The 26,715-nt window shown below is 36.9% G+C and overlaps 1 protein-coding gene across 3 annotated transcripts in view; it reads right to left on the bottom strand.

Annotated features, from left to right (window-relative positions):
• CSMD3 (CUB and Sushi multiple domains 3) overlaps window positions 1-26,715 on the bottom strand; it is a 604,683-nt gene that overhangs the window by 169,652 nt on the left and 408,316 nt on the right. For all 3 annotated transcript variants that reach the window (XM_005150930.4, XM_005150931.4, XM_031050517.2), the window contains 3 exons: window positions 8,194-8,385; window positions 6,809-6,947; window positions 5,285-5,472 (listed from right to left, as the gene is read on the bottom strand). In XM_005150930.4, coding sequence (XP_005150987.2) covers window positions 5,285-5,472; window positions 6,809-6,947; window positions 8,194-8,385 — 519 coding nt within the window. The remainder of the gene's footprint in view (window positions 1-5,284; window positions 5,473-6,808; window positions 6,948-8,193; window positions 8,386-26,715) is intronic.

Raw genomic sequence — 26,715 nt, 5'->3', positions numbered from 1 at the left:
GACTTTCACATCCAGTATTTAGTTTTGGTTATAGGGGCCACTGATAGTGGCACAGGCTTGTTCTCTGATTCAGCTGCAATGCCTGTCACAGTGGTTGTAGTAACTGGAGTGCCCGTCATTTTGCTGTCAGATCCGAAGACCTTCTCTTCCCCTGGAGGGTACTGAATAATGTTGAGTAGGTATTGGTAGGCATGGGCCAGGCCCCAGTACATTGCTGTGATTTCTGTCTGGAATTGCCAGGTTGACAGCATATATTTCCAAATATTTTACCAGTTTCTCTGGATTCTGGCACTAATTCAGGGGTGAAGTTCTAAAACACTGGAAGTGCCCACTGTCCTAAGTACTTTCCCATACTACCCCATACACACTGCCCTTCACAACTATCCAGCCTTGAGGCAGGTCTCTCGATTCTATTCTTAAATGGTTGTTTATCTCTAAGTAATACCTGTAACACATTCAGGAGACATAGCAATAGGAACATGCTAGTTCGCACACCCCAGGGATGTCCAAAATTGTCAAGAGGTTTATAACAAACCTGGAGGTGAAAGGGAAGAGGAAGGGACAGGTGAAAGTGGTCCACCTTGTCTCACCCACAGATTGGCTCTCCAAGGAGAAAAGGTAAAGGATGTAATCACTAATAATTTCTGAGACACGGTTTCAAAAGCATGGAGATGACAGCAGTGCTGAGTACAAATAACAGATCAGTTTAATGAAAAGTAATTTTATCTTATCTTAAGCCAGTGTTGCACAGTATAGCAAAATGATAACCTTAATCCAGCCTCCAGAGATGATAAATAGCACAAGAGGAAACATGACCAGCAAATAAGTTGTTACATAAGACAGCTCTGAGAACACAACTCTGAGAGAAAAAAAAAAATAATAATTCTGTGACCAGCGACTATTGACCTAATATAATGCATGCTTATAACAACTTTGTTTTAACACAGTCTGCTCAGATCTGTTGTTATCTATTTGAGCCCCCTGTCAGGTGCCAAAAGGACTGTTGTGGTTCAACCCAGCAGGCAGATAAACACCACAGAGCTGTTCAATCACTCCCCATCAGTGGAATGGGGGATAGAATGGGAAAAGAGCTAGAACTCATGAGATAAAAAAAGTTTAATAGGACAGAAAAGGAAGGTAAAATAATAATAACAATAGAAGAATATACAAAACAAGTGATGCACAATGCAAGTGTTCACCACCTGCTGACCAGCCCATCCCTGAGCAGTGGGCTGCCAACCCCCAGAAAACTCCCTCCATTTTTTTGTTCAGCATGACATTCTATGGTATAGAGTACCCCTTTGGTCAGTTGGGGTCAGCTGTCCTGCCTGTGTCCCCTCCCAGCTTCTTGTGGCCCAGCCTCCTCACTGGCAGGACACCATGAGAAGCTGAAAAGCCCTTGATTTAGTGTAAGCACTGCTCAGGAACAACTAAAACATTAGTGTATTATCAATGTTACTCTCATTATAAATCCAAAATACAGTACAATGCCAGCTATTAGAAGAAAATTAACTCTGTCCCATACGAAACCTGGCTCCTATAAGCCTGATTCTCCAGCCTCATAGGATCACTCTAAACAGCAATGTACCTTCCACAGTACTGATACTTCCCTCCAAACTGCTGCTATCCACAAACTTGTTCTGTCTCATCATACAGTTCATCAATAAAGAGAGCACTGCCTATATTAGCAATCACAATTAAAACAAGCCAGAAGTTCGAGCTCAGCAATCAAGTCAATTTTCCACCCTCCTTATCATGCACTTATCCAACCTCCATCTCATCTCTCAGGATACGGGGGAAGAGCGTGTTAAAGGCCTTTCTAAAGTCAGGGTATTCGATGGCCAGTACTCTCTCCTTGTCCGTATAGCCATTTGTCTCCTCATAAACAGTGATATGCTGGTTGGGCACGATTCCCCATGGTAAATCCATAGAGACTGTTCCCAAAGAAGTACTTGTCCTTGTCTTCAGGAATAGTTTCCAGGTAGATTTGTTCCATAATCTTTCTAGGGACTGAGTTTAAAACTACCAGCCCTGTACTTTGTTGGGTCTTCCTTTTTTTTTTTTTCAAGGTGCACATATTTATCTTTTCCATTCAACAAGAACCACCCTGACTGCCATGACCTTTCAGACATGATTGAAAGCAGCTTTGCAGTGGCATCACCCAGCTTCCTCAAGTCTCTTGGGTGCATCTCACCTGTTCCAATGTACAATCAGATGGCTTAATTGCTTCCTGACTATTTTTTCCTCCTTTATGGATAACGTTTCACTTCCACAAATCCTAGTCATATATCCAGGAAGGACTGGGAGCAAAATAGAGCAGTAAAAATAATGTAAAAAGTTATTCAGTACCACAACTTTTTCCACTGACTTTTCCTTGGGTCTTCTGCCCTAGTGGTAACTATTCCAATAGACTATTTTCCATAGTCAGCTAGGAGGTCACCTGCATCAAAAAATTGTCATCAACACCATCAAGAGATCCTTTGGACTGCTTCTGGTAAGCCACATTATTCTTGAAGCAGCTATGGGAGTGTTAAAAATTCTATGTGAGTATGAGGACTATACTTCATCCAGGTATCTATTTTCTCTTGGACAGCTGGTCTGTTTCTGACACCTACAACAATATCATCTGTATTGGATTCCTCAATTAACTGAACCATTTTCTGCTCTTGAAAATTATAATCCTTTACAAAATGCAAGCTCTCATTCAAAGTAGTTTAGGACTTTCATGTGTATTACACCTTAAATGTATTCTCTACCTTTCCCTGTCTTTTCCTTCCTATTTATGACTTATCACACCACTAAAAACCTCTCTGAAATCTGCTGCTCTGCAGGCTCTCTGCCCAGTCACACATTATAAACAAACAAACAAACACAAAATCAAAACACTTGATTCATAAGTAAGAGTTTTCTGCTCAATAATGTAATTCTTAATTTAATCTCACACAATATTTTGCTCCTTAAAATATACTATGCAAGAAATTAACAAAAAAAATAGTAAGTTACATCACTTTCACATATTAAGACATAGACTCATAGAATCATCTAGGTTGCAAAAGACCTTGAAGATCATCGAGTCCAATCGCTACCTTGACAATGCCAAATCCAGCACTAAAACATGTCTCTAAGCACTATATCTATATACACCTTTTAAATACTTCCAGGGATGGTGACTCAAACACTTCCCTGAGCAGCCTATTCCAGTACTTCACAACCCTACCCATGCAGAATTTTTTTTCTAATATTCAATATAAACCTCCTCTGGTGCAACTTGAGGCCATACCCTTTTGTCCTATCACTTGTTACTTTAGACAAGAGACTGACACCCACCTTTGCACAACCTCCTTTCAGGTAGTTGTAGAGAGTTATAAAATCTTCCTTGAGCCTCCTTTTCCCGAGACTAAACACCCCCAGTTCCTTTAGTGGCTCCATATAAGGCCTGTGCTCTTAAACCCCTCACCAGTTTCATTTCTCTTTGAACATGTTCCAGCACCTCAGTTCCTTTCTTGTAGTGAGAGGTCCAAAACTGAACACAGAATTTGAGGTGCAGCCTCACAGTAAGTGTCTTTATGATACTACTAAAATAAGTTCAGCAAAGCAGTGTCATATTTAGCAGTTACTCCCAGTAGAAACGGAATAATTCACTGAGTAAGCTGTCCAAATTTCATAATTCTTGACATTTTTTTTGTGGGAATTGAAATCTTTCCTTTTGTTTACGTCTCATTGTTCTAAGGTAGATGTTGAAATGCATACACCAGATATTCTGAGAAAAGCAGAAGATATAACCATATCATCTGAACGAGGAAAATTAGGATTAGGTTGATTCCTTTCTCAAACTTCCCCCCACTTACATTTAGGCATTTGTTTATGCAGACACAATGCATAAACAAATGCCTAAATCCTCCCATTGCTTGTATTTGAAGAACCTTTACAAATGTGATGAAAATTTACAATTTCCTTGGTATCATTACTCCTGCAAGCACAGAAAGAAAAGAGATCTTAGTGGCACACACAGGCAAGCAGTTATGTTATAATGCATTTTGCCTTGATTCCAGTGTGCAGCACTTCACTTCTTTGTTTAAGCCTAGATCAAGAATAATAAGAGACTGCATCTTTAATGAACATCTTTCATACTTGGATTGGTGAATGGGAAAAACATTTAATTCCATTAGATAAGACTGCATTCAACAGCACAGCAGAAAAAAATCTGGTCCTTTGAAAAATCAATATACTTTCTTGTTCTTCAGAAGTTCTGTGTTCCTGAACTGCTTTCTATAGCACTTCTATTTGCATTTATCATTCTTCAACTTAATTGAGAAGGAAAAAGAAATATTTTTAAGTGATGTGGAACAGTCTTGGGGTCACCATACATCTGGGCTCATTATCAACATGTTTGACACCTACTTTTAATAGCGTAAGACTAGTTTAACTGTGGAGACATCCTTTACATCTGTTGATTCCAATGACTTTAGGAAAGTAAAAGGCTTTGTGGGTTTGCCAAAGCAATAAACACATCTATCTTTCCCTTGTAAATCTTTTCATTTATTAATTGCTTTTAGAATAAATGGAGAAGAAAATAAATCCGAAGAGGTTAACATGCACTGCCCTATACCAGCAGCATCTGTATTTTCTCTCTGGTTGTCTTTACAGATTATTGGATATTTTCATATTCATTTAATACCAAGTATTTGTTTCTTGAGCCACAGAGAGGCAGTTATGAAACTCCTATTGATTCTGAATTTTACAGGCCTTTATTTTCTTTTTTTACTGTGTTACAACTTCAGATCTCTTTGGGACATGCAGACAGCTCTACCATGGCCTGTCATACAAATGTCTAGCCAAATATTTTTTTTCAGTTTCAGTATTTGTCTCCTAGATCCTAGCACACTGTTTCATCTTACAGGATCTTAAACTTATGCCAACATGCCCTACTATATCAAGAAAAAAATAGAAATAAATTGTATTCTGAAAAATATATGTATATATGCTGCTAGGTTTTTTTACTGAATCAGTATTTTGGATATCTGTCAACTGTTGTCTGATTATTTTTTTTCCTTTGGAATCATGCATTTAACATCATCATGTATCAGCTAAATAAAATCATATTAAGCTTTACCTTAAATTAGTACCTTTGTAACATTATATTTTGTATTTATAGATAATACATGTTATTATACTGTTAGGCAAAACCAAAATATTAACAAGCAGAAAATTATGAGAAATTCAAACTAATTAAAATTTAAACTCATACACTGAATGTTTTTAATGAAAAGAAAACTCTGTTTACCTTTGTACTCTAGATGGAATCCAGTAAAACTAACAGAGCCATCACTCCGAAAAGCCAGATGCATGGTATCTGAACTGCTTTCTATCCTTTCTGGCAGCTTGCTATCTTGAAAGCTCCCAATAAGAGGGCTATTACTGTCTGGCCCATCATAGATATAAAGAAAATCATAATTTGGTTCTATACTGAAACTGTAGAACAAAGAAGAGAATTGTTAGATAGAATGTGCTTTGCTAAACATTTTCACTCTTATTAACTTAAATAAAAGTTTGCTACCACTGTTTTCACTGAACAAAAAAGAAACCTTCCACTGTCAGAATAGTGGTTTGCAGAAGTGTTTGATTAGAAAACAACAGAAATACTGTATTGATTCTGTGCTTAGAAAAAGCATTTCACTGAAAAAAAAAAAAACATTTTAAATAGAAAAAAAATAGCAACAATATTTCTAAAACTTAGGAGAAATAAACAACCTAGATTTACTGGAACCCATGGCAGAAATGTTCTATGATACAATGCAGTCTGCTGCAGAGTGCACACGCTTCCAGTAAGACTGAACACCTTCACACACCCTGGGGATTATCTTTCAGTAACCTTGAAAGCAAGACGCATTTTGCTTACAATCAGTTTAAATGAAAAGGAGTAGTATTGAAAGCTCATCCTTTCTTTTGAAATTCATTTTAGTTAATTTTTTTAAAATCTAATTAATTATGTAACTATAGACAAATCAGTTAGCTTATTTTTAACCTAAATTTGGTTAAGGGCAGAGAGCTAACGAATTTACTTATAAGATTATCCATGTACAAAAGCAGTTTAAAAAAAAGATTATTTGTAAAAACCTGAAAAATACAACCATTCTTCTGTCTCTACTTCGTACTAGTTCCTGATTAAAACTAATGCAGGCATTCAAGACCTTGTCAGCTCCTTCAGGGAAAGTATTATTTCACTATTGGATTATTTAAAAAATATTTCCTTGCAAAAGATATGCAAAACTCACTCAAATGCCAGTAGCTTCAACTTTTGAAGTACCATAGTCTGTACTGAGATTAAAAGGGTTAGCTGGGTAATTCTCACTCAAAAGCATACTTAACAGTATTCAGTGGAGTATCCAAATTTTTGTTTATACAGTAAGGGTCTTTTTCCTCATTCTGTAGCAGTTTGCATGTCATAAGTGAGTCAAGTCTCAGCAAGTGTGCAATTTGATGTGACCAAGACTAAAGCTCATCAGCTTCTGTCAAGAATCATAGTGACTGTCTAGATTTGAAGAACAACTTGGCTACATTTGGGACCTATGAACTGTTCACATACTATATTATACTATGAAAATACTTTCATTCTAAGATGGAAGATATACCTAAATGTACAATGTAAAGAGCAGAATACTGTTAAGTATTTTAGGCTCATGATATGTCTTTCAGTTCTGCACAGGAAAAATTTGCTTAGATTTCAGCATTCTACAATCACCAACAAAGTAGTTAAATTGAACAACTCCCTGTATAAAGTTACAAACATGAGCAAGTAGTAATTTACCTGATAAATGCTAATGATATAACATAATCATTATTAACAGTGATAGTCCAGTCACAATCTCTGCTGTGAGGATAAGGATGAGGGAAGTTTGGTGAAAGTATAAAACCTGATGAGCCAGTCAGGTTTCCTCCACAGGGAGCTGTGAATGAAAATAAATTAGAATTGAAGAGAGAAGGTGAAAGAAAAAGAAGCAAGTATCAGCAATCTGTTCACTGACATTTAATGTCCTCCAAAAGTTAAACAAGAAACAAGTGAAGTATTTACAAAACTTTAATAGAAACAAAATATGTATTCACATTTCTCCTTAGACAAATACTAATACTCCTAAGTGAAAAACTTGGTTTTTGAACACTGTCCTTTTATTTGCTTGTATAACATTATGTCAAGTCTTTTCTGAAAATACCATGAACTTGAAAAATGCTCTAGCTGCAGACATAAAAAACTTAACTGGATAAGCTTTCCACTTTCTTCTTAAAGGCATTCTAAAATGGGTTATGAAATTTGATCTACTTACACCGATAATGCAAGTATCTGCATTTTCACCAGACAGCATTGTTTGATAATTAGGATCAAGACTGATACAATATAAATAAAAATTCAACAGAAACATTATAATAATTGCAGTTTTCAACCTCAGAGGTAAATAAAATATTTTTAAGCACACACAGAATTTAACAAATGTATTTCTCTGTGTGATTTTGAGGTTCATAATGTTGTGTGTTTGTGGTCCAGAAATGGAAATACTTAATAAAACCAGTAAAATTACCATTATCCACATGAAGTCTTGTACTTCAGCATCCTTTAATTAAGAGTCGTTTTCTGAAAGAACTTAAATTTTATTAAAAAGATTCTAGATATGGTTCATAGAGACTTATTTTTGCAATTGAAGCCTACAAAGTGATTATCTGCAGTACCAGGGAATGTAACTGATTGCTTAGGCCTTCTGTAACAGAGATTCTGTAAGATCAAGTTATCTTATTCACTTCAAGAATTAAAGAATCATTTAAGTTGGAAAAGACCTTTAAGATCATGAGGTCCAATTGCTAACCTTACACTGCCAAGTCCACCACTAAACCATGTCTCTAAGCATCACATCTAGACCAGACTACCTGCGACAGTAGTCTCTGACACTGACTTTTTTACTTTCTCTGTCACAGATCACCAAATTATAAATGATATGGCCTTCAAAGGGACATGATAAGCACTATTATATTAACAATTACAAAGTGAAGGTTTTGCTAATGTCCACTGAAGCTTCATACAGAATAATTCATCAGATGTGCAACACTCCTGTGCATTTGTTCTTCAAAGCTCCTAGAGCACTGATTCATTACACCAGAATTTTGAAATTTAGGTAAGCATTATTTGATTTTTTTTCTGCATACCTATACAGACTGGTGGATTGGGCTGCCAGAAGTACCGATTTTCTACCTGAATGCAGGTTATTCTCTCATCTCCTTGCAGTTCATAGCCAGGGTCACACTGAAAAATGACAGTGTCTCCAGGTTCTCTCCCATCCCCATTTCTAGTTCCATTCATGGGAACACCAGGATCACGGCAGGCAGTAGCTACAGAACCTAGCAGAGAATTAAAAAAAAAATAAATTTTAAAGTCAGCTTTTCAATCCGTTTTTGCTCCATTACATTTTTCCTACTTAATTCTAAAATTTTGAGAAGTCATCCAACAATCTGCTGCATTTATACTATTAATTTATACTATTTATACCATTAATTTTTGCCACCTGCTTTAATTATTGGAAGTATGCATTTAATGTTTTTTTTTGGAGTGCAGTCAGTAGAGCATTGCAATATGTAAAAATAAGAGTAGATTTCCTAGTACCCTAGACACTCAGCATTTTTACCTTAGAGGAATTTTTGATAGGAATAATGGAAATAATGGATTATACCCTTGCACAATACATTTACTATGCTAGGCTTTTGCAATAATATTAAAGAAATCACCTACACACAAAAAACACATATGGACTTAACCTGACAGAAAGCACAGCTACACATAATGCATAAGTGCAGATTATTGCTAAGACCCACACACACAATCATAATGACTATGAAAGAAGTATGGGAGAATTACAGATATTTTCCCCAGATTTAACGTAATATGATGAACATACTCTTTAATATTACCACAATATGTAAGCTTATGTGGAAAGTAAACACATTGATATTTAAGTAATCAGCAACATGTTATATATATTACAAATAAACAACAAACGTCAGAGTTGTCTGAAGAACTAGTCCCATTGAGCTCAGCAACCTGTATAACAAACATGAAGTGGCTGTACTAAGATTCAATTCAGCTGTCCTCTTTCTGGGGACCTAATACCAGCAGATACCAATGTATTAGTCTGAAAAATTCATGATGGTTTTGAAGAACAAATCTTGATTCACATAAGTTATTTCCCTAGAAAAAAACCACAAGTATCTTGCTTTCCAAGACATACTTACTAAAAAAAAAAAAAAGATAAAAAAAAAGAAATGAAATCTATGAAGTTATGAGGCTTTTTATGGGGTTGTTTTTCAACACAAGAAGTCCTGAGTAGAGGAAAAACAAGCATATGAGCAACAAAAAAAAAAAAACAACCCACAAAAAATCAGCGATGACCAGAAGATAGGGAAATTTTTCATCCTTATTCCTCAAAGATTAAATAAATCTTTCTTTAAAATATTAACTACTGCATGATAAAGATTTTTTTTAATATGAGTATTGAAGATCTTAAATTTTCTGCTTTAGAAACAAGAATCAACACTCCTGCTTATATCTTTAAGTAAGCTGCTAGTTTTTAATTTAGAAACAAAAATATTACTAAAATGTGGAATTGCTAAATTTCACTGCACTATACTGGCAGATCTTGCAAATGTTGCACGCAAAAGTATCAGATACTGGAGCCAGATCACACAGGAATGAAATTTCAGTAAATATGAAAATATTAAATAGACAGACAACGTTTATAAATTAAAAGTCTGCTTTAAGATTAATTTTGGCATTGTATCACTAGAATGCAAAAGACAGGTTCTCTGTGCCTACAGCAGAAGTAGATACATCCCTAATAGGTTTGTGGTTTAGACTTGCAAGTACTCAATCTCTGAAAGTCTAATGTACATTTTTTCAGAGACTGTTCGTCAATTTGGAAGGCTCTGTTAAGAATATCCATTCTAACTGAAGGATTTATGAAACAGTCTGACAGTCAAGGTGAGCTATTATTTTAGAATCAACATTAATGTCATACAGAAATTCTCAATAGGCTGATAAAAAGTAAATTAATGTAGTCTCAGTGAATAAAATATAACAAAGGGAAAGAACCCAGAATGCCACTGACTGCACCAGGATGTATGAAATATTTCAATTTTACTTTCTCATAAACACATAATTACTTTTTGATTTCTCTAAAATGTAGGGGAAACTTTGCTTTTATGTCCCCTGTTTTTAAGAAAGAGAAAAAAAATCCATAATATTGCTGCTACATGATACATAATTTATTTATTCACATAGTTGTATGGCATTATCTTCAATATCACCAGTGGATTAATAAAACCTTGATGATTTGTTAGTGCAAACACACTGTAGAGCTACAGAGTTATGTTTGTCCCATGGTGTTTGGGATTGTGATTGGGCAAATACAGTTAAAACCCTTGTATAGGTATGCGTACTGGACAAGTCAAGATAGGCAAGCTTTTTACACATCTCTAAATTTTTAATTTATATTTAGATAAAAATCTCCAATATCTTGTTGCTGTTGAGAGCAAGTACTCCAATCAATTATGTTTATCGCACCTCCATTTCAAAATATACACATACCTCAACAGAGCATTTCAACAAATGCAACTTAACAGAGTTAGGTACAAAATTTCAGTTGTCATTTTAATTTGATTGCCATTTTAAATGGCAGTAGAAGCTTATATGCATAAATAAGGGTAGAGGTTTGTTTGTTTCTCTTAGCTGTACCCATATTTTGTTGGGGAAATAAGTAAGCATTGTAGAATTCCTAAAAAGAAAAATCTAATCTTCATTTTTGTCTCCTAGACAGGTATACATTAGGAGAAGGTATCAAAACAGTTTTCCAAGATTACAGTGAGATTAAAGCATAAATTATTCCTTTACAGTATTTCTGGAAACTGTATGTGTTTCTTTGTAAGCATGTGTCTAAATTCAACTTGCTTAACCAGGAGTGGAATTAATTTATATGAATTTTGGTCATGTGAAAGTTAGTTGTCTTATTAACAGGCCTGTTTCCCAGATTCCCTCTACAGTCAATATCACAAGGGAGAAACATCTATTTTTATCTTAGACACTTCATAGTCTCATGTGATGGATAAGAAGGAAACATCACCCTGATACATCAATCTTTCGTATTGAGAGAAAATACATATGACTAATTCATATTAGACACGTAACCTCTATCTTTAAGAATGAATTTGTTATAAACAATTTGGTTTTACTTACTTGATGTCATATATTTGCCTCAAGAAAAGGAGATGGATTCTTTTTTCTTTTTTTTTTAATAAATCAAATTGTCAGAATACAAATCATCAAATAAGAAAAACCTTGGGGAAGCAAGGTTAAAAATAATGATATAAGAAGGAAATTCTCAGTACTGTAGATAGAACCAATGCATTTCTTGAGGGCTAACATGTATTAACCATATATTCAATGGAATTTATAATCACAGCTTTCCTGTAGTGTCTGCTGTACCTTTGTATTTTTTGTTTCATATGCCTGACTCTAGTCCAGCATCACTACTGTTAAAAAAACTATAAATCTGTGTTTGTTTGATTTCAAACATCTTTATTACAACTGTCTTGGTAGGATATGTTCTGTATTGCATTCTCAACTCTGTTTACCTCTTTATTCTGATTATTTTTTAATATTTATTTTCATAATCTACCTTCAACCTACTTTTTGTCTCCTTTTGAAGGTTCTATACTGTGTTACTTATGAAGTGTCTATGGCAGCACAAGAACTGTGGAGCTTGGGGTTTTTTTCTTATATATTCAGACACCTCAATCACTGCCTTCATCACTCACCATCAAACTTCATGGAGTAAGCAAAAAGCTTGGGAATCATAAAAATCCCTTATAACTTTGCTATCATACCTGCAATGCACTCTTGAGAGCTTTAGGGAAAGAAATGGAGGAGACTATCACAATTCCCCTTAAATTCATGTATAGGATCTGAAGATGTGACGTATTAAAATTGATAGATAAAGTAAGAAAAGAATACATCAGATTCTATTCTATTATAATCATTATAAACTCAGAGTTTAGAAAAGACTTAAAGTCACATTGTCTTGAATATAGTGAGGTGTGACTTGTAAATGTAATCAATTAAATTGATATAAAATACATTTTAGATGGAAAAAAGACAACCTCCAAAAAAGTATCTATTACCTATTACACACAGCATGACAGGTACAAGAATGACTGTGTGCAGCATAAACTTGTGTATGATCATCTGAAAAAGATTTTTTTTCCTAATAAAAATAAGGAAATGAAGAAACCTATTTTCTTCTTTCTCTAGGCAGTGCCAGTTTGGAAGAATTACATCACAATCAAAGATTTGTACTAGATTAAGAACTCCGACAGTTTTTGACTAAGAACTCCAGCTTTAGGATGGGAATGAACTGTTCAACAGGTGAGAGATTACTAGACAGTTTAGACACACAAAGATTGTACGACTTTCTACATGGTCAAAGTGACAGAAAGTTTTTCAACATTAACATTTCACACTTCAGAGCTCAGTGTGTTTGTGAAATAAAACTCCAGATTGTGTTTTGTTTTATACTGGGGTATGGGTTTGGAGCACATGAAGTGATTCTTTCTGGATGAAACTAAACTGAAAGATAGATACACTTCTAAATTACACTGGAACAACTTTGAACTAAGAATATCTCTGAATATGAACAGTGTTGCCAGCAGTGTTTCAGTACGAGCTGTTTCAATCTATATATCAGCTCCTCTTAGTCTATGCTACTTGCTAATACAGAAATAGACAAAGGACCCACAAGCCAGACTCCATACAGATTCCATAGAAGATAAACTCAAATGTAGACTTCGAATATGGGACCACCGATTCTCCACAGAATCTGTGCCAATGAAGAGGCACAAATAGCAGTTAATCTGAAGAGTTATTTATTTTACCCTGTTTCTGCTAGGTAACTTGAAGGAATTGGGCAGAATTTTGTTTTGGAGTTTCATAGCAGCCAAGCCATGTAAAAAAAAAAAAAAAAAAACAAAAAAACATTCCCCAATCTTGTTTGTATTTTTCCTTAAAGCACTCCTATAAACAGATTTATATGTTTTGAGTGGTTGAGAGGAGGGAGCATCTTAAATCATCACCTGACTAGCTGTACATGACTGTCAAAATGCTCCTGAAGAGCTACAGAAGCCATTAAACCTGCATTTTGTCACATCCAGAAAAAAATTAAACACAGATCTGTCTACAAATGCCCTTTATGTGGGGTATAAAAATATTGTTATAATTTTTAATAGTAAGGCACTGAAGTACACTTAAACAGTAAATCAGATAATTAAATTATTGTAAAATGATCATTCCTGCCTCAGAAATAGGAAGCTATTGCAGGGTCCAAAGGTTTCTGGTAGTTCATAAATCCAGGCAATTTGATACATGACTGTAATGATCTAAGATGACAGCTCCATTTTCATGCAGGAAAGATACTTTGAAACATGGTAGTAGAAATGTGACAAGGCAGCAATAGACTCCTTTGATGCTGGGATCAATATAATAAATGTCCTTGGATTTCTTGCTGTTAACAGTGATTTCTAAACTTAGTTTTCTAATGCATGCCAAATCTAGTATCAGTAAAGAGTCTGTATCCCAACCCTGAGATAAAATTACTTGTTTATTTTGATTGTTTATTTTGATTAATTTGTGCATGTCTTCTTGACAGAAAAGAAAGTGGAATTTTATTTATTTGAGAATTAGGGAAAAAAACAAACAAACAAACCAAACAAAAAAAATACAGACTTTTTTATTTCATGTTTGATTTTTTTTTTCCCCAAGAGCACAAAGTCAGGGCAAATCATCCAAATTTCAAGTTCTTCATAACACACAGCAGAAAAAAACCCATTATTCTTATTTAAACTGATAACTCACTTTAAATAAATGCTTTCTGTAGCTGATCCTTCACACTCACATCATCCTGACCCACTCCTGACAGACTGGACCTTCAAAATTCAAGCTGTCCCATAGCCCATGTATAATACCTTTACCAGCACGGACACTACAGTTTTTCTGAATCTCTAATACTGCTTGAGAATCGGGTCAGCCTGTTATTTGCTATCTCAAATTCAACCTTCTATACAACTTTTCCTGAGAAAGAAAGAATAAAAATGGCACAGTGATTTTATTCAGTCGTCTACCAATAGAAACACTGATGATTTTAATTTTTTTTTTCTATTTTTAACTTTGTTTCTGCTGTAAATCTAACAGAGATTTAGGAGCACAGCCATTATAATTCTTAAGTAAATTCAGACTCTATTGATTCTGCATGACTTCATAGAGTCTAAGTTTTTCAGGTATTGTTCGACGATTAAAATGCTAAAATATTAAGAATTAAGCACAGAATCAGGATTTCATAAGGGACAATGAAATACTTTAACAAAAGAGTTTAATTAAGGTTTTGCACAATTACGGTTCTCTAGGTAAGTTCTCTGTTTACCTAAGCTTTTATCCATATCATTTTAGTCACTTAACCTTGGGTTTCATTCCTCTTATATTCTTCAATGGTAAATAAGTTAGGAGGTGTAAGATAGGTGATGTTTATTTTTCATGGGAAACAAACAGCCCCACACAAAAATCCCAAACAAACAAACAAAAAAAAAACCACACAAAAATCAGTAAACTGGAGCACACCACAGTTCCAGTCTCTCCTGTCTAACTTGAAGCAAAAGACAGAATACATATTGATGTGGCTTCTCTTTTAGACCTTTTAACCAGTTAAAGAGTCAATAGTTCTAAGAATGTACTGCATAGGCTTAGCTTCAGCTTTGACTTCAAATAATCCTTAGATATTCTAAATGAAATAAAGGCTTTGAAAGAAAATAGCAAAATCATCAGTTTAAGTTTCAGTTTCAGATGTTCCAAGATCAGACAACAAATTAAGTTCTTGATTGAACTTCTGTAAGAAGAGAAGGTCCATGTTGAATGTTTAGAGCTGGGACAGCAGACTGGCTTACTTCTCTTCTTGTTGTATGGACTGTGACAGATGACGGAGGAATTGATGCTGTGGATTGTGAGCATCTTCCAGGTTACACACTCCAAACCACTTCAGAACAGCAGCAGTAACCACCTTGACAATCCAAGGCTCTGAAACAGCTTACAAGTCACAGGAATGGTAATTTTTCTTGCAGATCGCAAGGCCAATCTTCAGCAAATCTCTGTAACTCTCCATGAACCTTTCTGAGTCTGATTTCTCTCTTACACTAAGCCCTGAGCAAATGTACTCTAGCACCAAGCCCCATACCACACATGACAAGAGGAAACACATGGCTGAAGAAAGGTTACACATTGGAAAAGAAGGATAATACTCCTATTCCATGGGAAATTCCCTACCTGCCTATGAGTTCATGAGGACTACAGCATGGAGAGATCACAAAGGGAAGTGTAACACAGTCTGAAGGTCCTGACATCTCAAGCATTCCATGTACTTATCTAACTGTCCTTGTAAACATGTAATTGTCAAATACAGGTTATGTGCACGCTATTGTCAAAACAAGGGTTAAGTAGACTGTTCTGTCTTGAAAGACAAGTTCACTGAGTTACAAATTTCTTGCAAGCTTGTGCACCTGTGTGGGGATTTCACTGGTGTCCCCAGGCTCACAGAAACTGGCAAAGCACAATTTGTAAAGTTCCACTAAAAGATACTTGGTGGAGACTGCTGCAAGGTTCTTACAAGCTAATGGCTTTTTTGTTGTGTGTTGTTTGGTTGTTTTTTTTTTTCCCTTCCCTGTTTCGCAGTGCATAACAAATAATATTCCCATTTTGGTAATATTCTCCTGACAATAAATAACCAGTAAGGTCTTTTTGTGGTATTGTTCTCTTAAACTTCTCGTTGCATTATATGTGAGCTCATGAATCCACATCCACACATAAACCGAGTACAAAGTTTTCTGGGAGATCCCAACCTGCAAAAATGCATCTGAGGTGACCGTAACTAGCAATCTTTAAAAAACAGTTATTACCAGAAAAAATGTGGAAAGTAAAGCCATACCTGGTAACCCGTATAACATACTACATTCTAAGTATACATTTCACAAGTGGGAAACAGGAGAGATTTTAGGAAAAAGCATCTACTCTCTGCAAACAACTGCTGAATCAAGGAATATAATCCAGAGATATGATTGACTCGCAGCCTGTCCATGAGCCAAGCTCCCCACAGCACAGAGCAGAAGGGTCTTTTTAGAAGCCAAGCTCCTGATAGTGCAGGTAAAGGGCTGGAGACCAGCACTCCTACAGCATTCCTCAGTATCTTTGTACTGAGTTGAAGTGGGGCTCCTGCGCAAAGGGGCACCAAGCAGAGGATGCTCAGGGTCAGTAAGGCCTGTCCAGTGTACTGAACTCTCACAAATCACACAGCGTAGTAAAAGATCAGCTCTCCCCAAACCTGCTAGGCATGAAGAGGACACTCAACATAGAGGTAGCTCTGAAAGACATGACAGAATCTTTGATGCCAAGTCCTACGTTATTATTTGTTTCATTGTGCATTGCATGCTTCTGTATGAAATCTGGAGATTCACACTTCTGTCTTTGCAAAAGCAGTGGTTTGTATGACCAGTAAAAATAAGTTTTATAATCCTTACTTGATAACACCAACTGAAAATCACAGACTACTTGGCCAGCTGCATACTTCAATACTATTGCATTGCTATTGTATTCAGAATCTGTATCCAGATTATTTTATGCATTCTACTGATTATCAATCTAAACTATTTAGTAGTAATTGTTAAATGAACTTCTTTCAAAAGTGTCGTTTGCATTGTAACCTATTATTGTCTCATAGAATCCAAAGAATCACAGAATCCCAAGGGTTGGAAGGGACCTCAAAAGATCATCTAGTCCAACCCCCCTGCAAGAGCAGGATAACCTAGAGTACATCATGCAGGAAATTGTCCAGGCGGGCCTCTCCAATGTAGGGGACTCCACAACCCCCCCGGGCAACCTGTTCCAGTGCTCTGTCACTCTTACAGTAAATAAGTTCTTCCTGATGTTAACGTGGAACCTCCTATGCTCCAGTTTACACCCATTGCCCCTTGTCCTATCACTGGATATCACTGAAAAAAGCCTAGCTCCATCATCCTGACACCCACCCTTTACATATTTGTAAACACTGATGAGGTCACCCCTCAGTCTCCTCTTCTCCAATCTAAAGAGATCCAGCTCCCTCAGCCTCTCCTCATAAGGGAGGTGTTCCACTCCTTTAATCATCTTTGTGGCTCTGTACTGGACTCTTTCAAGCAATTCCCTGTCCTTCTTGAACTGAGGGGCCCAGAACTGGACGCAATATTCCAGATGCGGCCTCACCAAGGCAGAGTAGAGGGGGAGGAGAACCTCTCTTGCCCTACTAACCATACCCTTTCTAATGCATCCTAGGATGCCATTTGCCTTCTTGGCCACAAGGGCACATTGCTGGCTCATGGTCATCCTCCTATCCACCAGGACCCCCTGGTCCCTTTCCCCTTCACTATTTTCCAGCAGGTCAACTCCCAACCTGTACTGGTACATGGGGTTGTTCTTCCCCAGATGCAAGACTCTACACTTGCCCTTGTTGCATTTCATCAAGTTTCTCCCCACCCCAACTCTCCAGCCTGTCCAGGTCTCGCTGAATGGCAACACAGCCTTCTGGTGTGTCAGGCACTCCTCCCAATTTAGTGTCATCAGTGAACTTGCTGAGGGTACACTCAGTTCCCTCATCCAGGTCGTTGATGAAAATATTAAACAGCACTGGTCCCAGCACCGACCCCTGAGGGACTCCACTAGTCACAGACCTCCAGCTAGATTCTGCCCCATTGACCATAACTCTCTGCCCTCTTCCTTTCAACCAGTTCTTGATCCACCTCACTACCTGATCATCAAGCCCACACTTTCTTAGCTTATCTATGAGAATGCTGTGGGAGACAGTATCAAATGCCTTACTGAAATCAAGAAAAACAACATCTACCGCTCTACCTTCATCCCTCCACCTAGTTACTTCCTCACAGAAGGCTGTAAGGTTGGTCAAACATGACTTCCCCCTCAAAAAACCATGTTGGCTGTTCTTAATAACCCCCTCATCCTTGATATGCCTAGAGATGGAGTCAAGAATAAGTTGTTCCATCACCTTTCCAGGGATGGAGGTAAGGCTGACCAGTCTACAATTACCCGGGTCTTCCTTCTTGCCTTTCTTATAGACTGGTGTGACATTTGCCATCTTCCAATCCTCAGGCACCTCTCCCGTTTCCCATGATTTACCAAAGATGATGGAGAGTGGCCTAGCAATGACCTCTGCCAGCTCCCTCAGCACCCGTGGGTGCATTCCATCCAGACCCATCGATTTATAGATGTCCAGATTGTATAGCTCATACCTTTTTTTTTTGTCAGGGAATAGTGGAAATCAAGTTCTTTCCTAAGAGACTTTACCTGATAGTAAAATCTGCCTGATAGATTTTAGTTCTTGGGGAGATAACAGCTTTAATAATTAAAGATAACCTAATTTTCTTTTTCTTATTGTTTTTGTTGTTGCCAAGTTGCATTAGTTATTAAAATGCATTTTGTTAAAACCATCTGAAGTACTACACTGCTCTTAGCATGTCTTACTGGACAACTTTATGAGTATTTTTTCACAGTTCATAAGTTGATATCTTTTTTCTATAAGTATGAACTTTTCAGTTCTGAACATCTATTATTGCTTAAGCATTTGCTCATAGCTTTGGCACCAAGTATAATACTCAGGCCCAAATAAATAAATTGAGATATGGTTTCACATATTTGCTGGAACTCAGCAGAAAATGACCACTCATACTGTGAAATGACAATATGCATCTGTTTAATTTGATTCTTTACAGAATAGTGTGCAACCTGTTCTGTTGCAACTTCTGAATATCCAGTGCAATAAGGAACAGCACTGCTTGATTTTGCACTTTGGATGAACTGAAATCCTCTGAAGAGAAGGTGAGATTGTTCCTATCTTAAAAGTTGATTTTTTCTTTTGCTTTTAGGATTGAAGATTGTACATATGCATTATAGCCTTAAAGTTTCAGAAACATATTTTGGGAGTTCCTATAGGTAAGGCCGAATTTGGGAGCTCCTGACAACTGGCAAAATATGAAGGTGTTAAATCTGCCTGAAATATTTATCTTTTGTTGACTTTTTCTTCTTTTTTAATTTATTTTTTTAATATAATTGGACATTTTCACACTGATACAGAATTAGCCTCATTATTTGGCAGTATTATGTCCATACATTGAATGTAATTATGCTGATCTGTAAGATTGTTTTTTTTTTTTAAGAAAGCATCATATACTTGCAAAATTTAGAAAACTGTCAGAGAAGAACTTCTGTTTCCTTTACTCTTTGTAGATATTGCAAATTCCCAAAACAACAATGGGAAAATAAAAAATAATAAAGATCTGATTTTTCTTTTCATTTTCTTTGGCAAAGGTTTAAAATTCCTCTGTGTAATTGAATTATACCTCATATGCATGTCCACAAATAAGTAACATTTTCCAGTCATATATAAAAGATTGAAAGATGAACATTCCTTCAGTCAAATGTCTACTGGGTCTGTTCTTTATAAGATCAGGCGGTTTACTGGCATGATTTTAAGAAAAAGATAAATATTTCTGTGGCAATGAAATAGGAACCTTTTTAATTTTAATTTACATTACAAACACCCAGCCCTAACCAGGAATGGGGTAACAGTGAGGACAGCCAACAAACTTGAAATAACTCCATATTAAGCATTCTTCTCAAACTAAAGAATCAAAACTGAAGAAGGAAGGTGCATAAGCGAAGTAAAAATCCATATAAAGAATTTAAAAAAATTATGGATTAAGAAAGAGGAACTAGGTTCCACAAGTGAAAGCTTTTCAAAAGGTAGCGAGATTTGTTACAGAACATGAAAAATCATCGCTGATCAAGCGTGAATCTAGCTTTACTGCCTTCAAGGAATTTCACATCTATATTTTGGTCATTTTCCCAACATATTAATTCTCTCTGGATACAGTTTTGCATTAAGATCCTTCCATTACAAGTTAGCAAGAAAACGTCCAAAACACTTTTTTTATGCTATGTATAAAAGATTTGTATAAAGATCTGTAATAGATTTTGTTTGTAAGCAAAATGACCCACCAGAAGTATAAATTTTATCAGAGAAACCTGAAGTACACTGTTCAATTTTGTATGGCATTAACAAAAAAAAAAAATAACAGGAGGTTTTTGAGACTCAAGTAAGATGTAGCACATGTGAAGTTTAAAAATTAAAACATTAATTCCCAATTTGGAACCAGATCATCTTGAGCTCACTAAAATGCAACATCACTAATCTGACAAAGTCTGTTTTAAACTCTAAATCTGTAAATTTCAGGCAGGTGAGTAGGCTTTGTATTGATAAAAGTGTGTTTGCCTGCATAAAATACACATATCCTACTTGGATACAGTGATCACGAGATGGTCGAATTCAAGGTCCTCAGGACAGTGAGAAGAATGTGCAGTAAGCTCACTGCCCTGGACTTCAAGAGCGCAGACTTTGGGCTCTTCAGGAACCTGCTTAGCAAGGTTCCATGGGATATAGGCCTAGAGGGCAAGGGGGCCCAAGACTCTTGGTTAATATACAAGGATCACCTGCTACAAGCTCAGGAGTGTTGCATCCCGACCAGAAGGAAGTGCAGCAGGAGGGGCAGGAGACCTCCTTGGATGGATAAAGAGCTGCTGAGAAAAATTCACAGGAAAAAAAGAGGCTTATAAAGGGTGGAAGCAAGGACAGGTGGCCTGGGATGAATACAGGGATGTTGTCTGGGAAGTTAGGGACCTTGTTAGGAAAGCTAAGACCTGACTGGAGCTAAACTTGGCAAGGGATGTTAAAGATAACAGGAAGGGATTTTATAGGTATGTAGCGGCTAGAAAACAGATTAGGGACAATATAGGCCCTCTCCAGAAGCTTTTGGGAGAACTTGCTACACAGGATTTGGAGAAGGCTGAGGTTCTGAATGACTTCTTTGCCTCAGTCTTCACTGGAAAAGGCTCTGACCGCAGCACCCAAGTCTTGGAGGGGATGCAGGGACTGTGAAAACCTAGACTTTGTGCCCACTGTACAAGACAATCTGGCTCGAGACCATCTTAAGAACCTGAATGTACACAAGTCCATGGGACCTCATGAAATCCATCCGCGGGTCCTGAAGGAGCTGGCGAATGAAGTTGCAAAGCCACTGGCCATCATATTTGAAAAATCATGGCAGTCAGGAGAAGTTCCCAACGACTGGAAAAAGGGAAATATAACCCCCATTTTCAAGAAGGGGAAAAAGGATGACCTGGGGAATTACAGACCAGTCAGTCTCACCTCTGTGCCTGGAAAAATCTGGGAGCAGATTCCCTTGGAAGGCATGCTAGGGCACATGAAGAACAACAAGGTGGTTGGTGACAGCCAGCATGGCTTCACTGATAGGGAAATCCTGCCTGACCAATTTGGTAGCCTTCTATGATGGGGCTACAAAGATGATGGACATGGGTAGAGCAGTTGACATCATCTATCTGGAGTTGTGCAAAGTTTTCGACACTGTCCCACACAGCATCCTTGTCTCTAAATTGGAGAGACATCAATTTGATAGGTGGACCACTCAGTGGATAAAGAACTGGCTGGACGGCTGCATGCAAAGAGTTGTGGTCAACGGTACAATGTCCAGCTGGAGACCAGTAACGAGTGGTGTCCCTCAGGGATCAGTGTTGGGACTGGTCTTGTTCGACGTCTTTGTCGGTGACATGGACAGTGGGATTGAGTGTGCCCTCAGCAAGTTTGCTGACGACACCAAGCTGTGTGTTCGGTTGATAGGCTGGAGGGAAGGAATGGCATCCAGAGGGACCTTGACATGCTTGTGAGGTGGGCTGATGGAAATCTCATGAAGTTTAACTGTGCCAAGTGCAAGGTTCTACACCTGGGTCGCAGAAATCCCAGGCACAGCTACAGGTTGGGCAAAAAGGAAATTCAGAGCAGCCTTACGGAGAAGGACTTAGGGGTGTTAGTTGATGAGAAAATGAACATGAGCTGGCTTTCGTGTGCGCTTACAGCCCAGAAAGCCAACCGTATTGTGTGCTGCATCAAAAGAAGCGTGACCAGCAGGTCGAAGGAGGTGATCCTGCCCCTCTACTCTGCTCTCATGAGACCTCACTTGGAGTACTGTGTACAGTTCTGGTGTCCTCAACATAAAAAGGACATGGAACTGTTAGAACAAGTCCAGAGGAGGGCCACGAGGATGATCAGGCAAGCGGAGCACCTCCCGTATGAAAACAGGTTGAGAAAGTTGGGGTTCTGCTTGGAGAAGGGCAGGCTGCCTGGAGACCTCATAGCAGCCTTCCGGTATTTGAAGGGGGCCTAGAGGTTTGCTGCTGAGGGGCTATTCATTAGGGACTGTAGTGATAGGACAAGGGGTAACGGGTTGAAACTTAAACAGCAGAGGTTTAGACTGGATATAAGGAAGAAATTCTTTACTGTTAGCGTGGTGATGTACTAGAATGGGTTGCGCAGGGAGGCTGTGAATGCTCCATCCCTGGCAGTGTTCAAGGACAGGTTGGATGAAGCCTTGGGTGATATGGTTTGTGTGAGGTGTCCCTGCCCATGGCAGGGGAGTTGGAACTAGATGATCTTAAGGTCCTTTCCAACCCTAACTATTCTATGATTCTATATACTACTTAACTAAGAAGTAACAGCTACTAAGCAGTTAGTGTCATTTACAAACCTGTTACAAGAATGACATTTTTTTGCCACTGAAAGACCCATAAGTTACAAGAGAATCCTTGAAAAAAATCCAGACAGAAACAAACAAAAAAAACCCTGGAAAACACCCCTTCCCCCCCCCCCCCCCCCCCCCCCCCCCAGCAAAGTCAAAACTAAAGCACTGGGCTAAATTTAGAAATGTGAGTATTCAGAATTATTTCTCATAGTCATCCTGGAATCTCTAAATGCAAAGGACTCCTCTCAAAGTAAAAAAAAAAAGTAAATCAGGAAACTAGAGTATAAAAACATTTTAGATGATAATCTGGTTCTGCCATGGAATAGATACAAGGAAGAATAAATTCTATTATACTGATTTCGGAAAACTGAAAAGTTATGTTAGGAAATATCTTTATACCAGCAGTGATAGTAAGCAGCACTCTATGAAAAAAAAAAAAAAACAACAGTTAAATCCCCCAAATACATTTTCTTTGTTACTGGAAAAAAAAAAAAAAAGAGAGAAAAGAAAGGAAGAAACAAATATGTATTGAGCAGAGAGCAATAAAAAGCAAACAAAACAAAACCAAACAAAACCAAACATCACCACCAATAAAATATAAACAGACACACAGGAGTAAAAAAACCCAAGAGGCTGTTCAGTATCAAAAAATCTTCCTAAATGACACTGTTAAATAGTATTTCTTTGAACAAACAATCTCCCCAGCCTCCAACCCCACAAAAAAAAAAAAGTAAAAGAAATAACAATGAAAGCAAACAACCAAAAAACCCCAAATCAAATATAGGATATTTAAAAGAATGCATGGCTATAAATCAGCACTAAACATAAATATAGAAGTTGATTTGTAAGCATTTAATCATTAAATGTTATCAAAGTAAGCAATATTGTGCATTATATTTTTAGAATGGAAATTAATATTGCTAAACTTAAGTCATCCAGGTTGGTATCTGACACAGTTTTTCTAGGCTTTTAGAGCCCACTAACTCCAAATGACTATTCACCCAGTCTTAAAATAAGGAGGGAAAGCTGTATTTTGAAGGTAAATTAAACACAAGCATTTTAAGGTATATCTTGTTATATAAAAAATTGCTCTTACATGATATAAAATACTGCTAGAGCATCTACTTACAAACTCACCCACCCCTCACAAATACTCAAAACATGCTTACAGGTTAGTTCTGCACAGGCTACCTTATACTGCTCAAAAAACACTCTATATTGTGTGCTGCTTAATGGGCCAGAAATGTTACTGCACACTTAGGCCTGAACAGAATGAAGTCTGTAATGCTGAATGACTCAGTGCAGCTATTAATGATGAAATAATGGTCTGTGAAAGATGAATACAGATCTTTTCTGAAAAAATGATGTGTGGCACCTGAACTGTTAAAACCTAGCACAGAGGAAACTTCCTTGCAATGTCATATTCAAAGGCCCTTGAAAGCTATGGAAATAATCTCATGAACTTCATTAGGATACGATATTACACACTTCACGCATATTAAAGGGACTAAAAAGATTATTTTAAGCACCCAAGATTACTATCACACAATTTTTTTACTTCGGTGTTCTCATTCAACTTCTTTAATTTCACTTTCTCTCTTCCTCTCTCAACTGCTACTTGGTAGCTGAAGAAAATGTTTCATTATACTTCTTATCTCTGTCTGATCCTGAGGTGCTCACGTTTCTGGCAAATACACACTGATTTCCTTCTTTTTCTCCTTCACTTTTCTTGAAGTTCTATTTTTCTATTTTGTGCAGAATTTATTGACCAAACGAAGTTACTGCTGATTTCATTATTTTGTTTTGTTTTTTTTTTTCAGTATGTACTGGGCTTTTCATGCTGCCTGACAGTTCAGAGTAAATATGCTGTAACAGGGGCTTCCTGTTTACATGTTGCTTGTGGCCTGCTGTCAACCTTACATTCTTCACCTAATTTAAGGGAAGACCTCTGGCACCTGTTCTCTAGCTATATTATTCAATCTGTTCGTTCCATTTAGACATGTTCCAAAATACATCCAAATCTAAGCCAAATCCGTCATGTTCTCTTATCCCTTTCAGAGTAATGCACAATTGTACTAACTTTGAAAATTAATCTTTGTCAACCGTAAAAAAAGTCTGCCATATTCCTTAGAAATTTAGCATATGATAGTTTTCTTCATATTAATTACTTGCTGAACAGATTATGAATGTTAAAAATATGGAAACACTTTTATTATGTCAGATAACAAAAACCCATGTCAGCTTCTCTAAGGTGTACCCCCCCCCCCCCCCCCGTCTTTAATTTGGTGAAAGATGCTATCTCACCTGGAATTTATGTTACCAGATACGAACCAACATTCTGTACATATTGGATGATTTGTAAAGTAGTCAAACTCAAATGATACTACATTATCAATGGGGATCACTCCCACTCATTAATTAAATGACAGATGCAGAATTGTGTATGAACAGTTGATGCAATGAGATCAAAAACTTTAAAGAATGAATAAGATGGTTAATTCACTTTTTACAGAAAGATATTTATTTTAAAAATTAAGAAAATAATAATAAAAAAGTATTCAAGGTCTTAAAAAGATTTGGACATTAAATAACTTGTCATTGAATAACATTCCTCTTGAGGTAAAAGGACAAATAGTCCAGTTAAACACTCATGCCCAATTTTGTGAACTGGTGAAAGTAAAAGCAGACACTGCCCCAGTGCAAGCTTTCTGTTCGTTAATTATACTGTAGCTAAAGTACAGAGACACCATTTGTTTTGCTCAGACTACATTATATACTCAAAGAAAGTACATAAAAGCCTGAAAAAAGAGTTATCTTTTCCTTTCCTCCATGTCCTCAAATATATTTCTTTCTCAGTTAGTAAAATAGTATGAAATCTATTAAACCATAAAGCAATAGTGGCATTCAGGTTGTGTATTCAGGAAAAAAAAATAAAAAATCTCTGCTATTCTAATACAGAATATATACCCTAACTGTGCAACATCAAGTACTGGAACCTGGACTAAGAGAAATGCTGATACAGTAACTCTTCATGGATCCTTTAAACTGCCATGATTAGATCTCAGCAGACTGAGCATAGAAATCAAATAAAATACCTCTCCATTCAAAGGAAACTCTAAAACTTCTTTTTCAGACAAAGCTCTTTAAGTACATCAGTATCTGCTTTATGGCTTTACTCCTATGTCTCATCCATTTTTCCTTGCAATTCCATTCTTAGTCTGCATCAGTCTCTTTCTACTCACACTAAATGACTGCCTGAGGAAGTTTCAGTGCATAATGTTCTCCCCATTCCCTTTTCAGCCTCAATATTAAATAAAGGAGCATGTCTGAGACTGGAAAGAAGGTATGTGAGGTTCTCCGAAACAAGCAGTGGAAGAGGGAAAGGTGGTAAAACGGCAAAAAATATCTAGGAGCCAAGGAATTAAGAACTCTACTCATGGCTTCAAAAACCATCAGATGAGCAGATTCACTACTAATGAAGGATCATTTACTTTGTCCTCTCATTCACATAATTTTTCCTTCAAATTACTGTCTGCACATGCTTGTTATCTGTCATGCACATAGAAAGAATGAGAGTAAGGTAAAGCAAAGAGTAATGCAACTGACAAGCACAGGAAGCACAAGGTAAATCTTATTAAGAATCTCTTGGTATACCCAAGTTAAAAACCTGAGTTTATTTTGTTCAGATACTGCAGAATAAAATGATGATAGTAGAACAGATCTTGCTTACCTTAAAAAATGCATATATATGTGGGGAAAAAGAAAAGGGCTTCACTCAATTATTTCTTTTTTTTCAGCACTAAATATCTAAAGGCATTTAATAACAGTTAAGTAAGCATTTAGATATGTCATCATGCTGCCTGTAACAAGATGAAACAGAGCTAGATGGCAAAAGGGAAACAGACACTGCTGTTCCTGTAATACTATTTCCCATTTCATCCTATGCAACTG

This window comes from Melopsittacus undulatus, chromosome 1 (genome assembly GCF_012275295.1).
Source record: "Melopsittacus undulatus isolate bMelUnd1 chromosome 1, bMelUnd1.mat.Z, whole genome shotgun sequence".
In the NCBI taxonomy this organism is placed as follows: Eukaryota; Metazoa; Chordata; class Aves; order Psittaciformes; family Psittaculidae; genus Melopsittacus; species Melopsittacus undulatus.
This window is presented reverse-complemented; position numbering and strand designations above follow the sequence as displayed.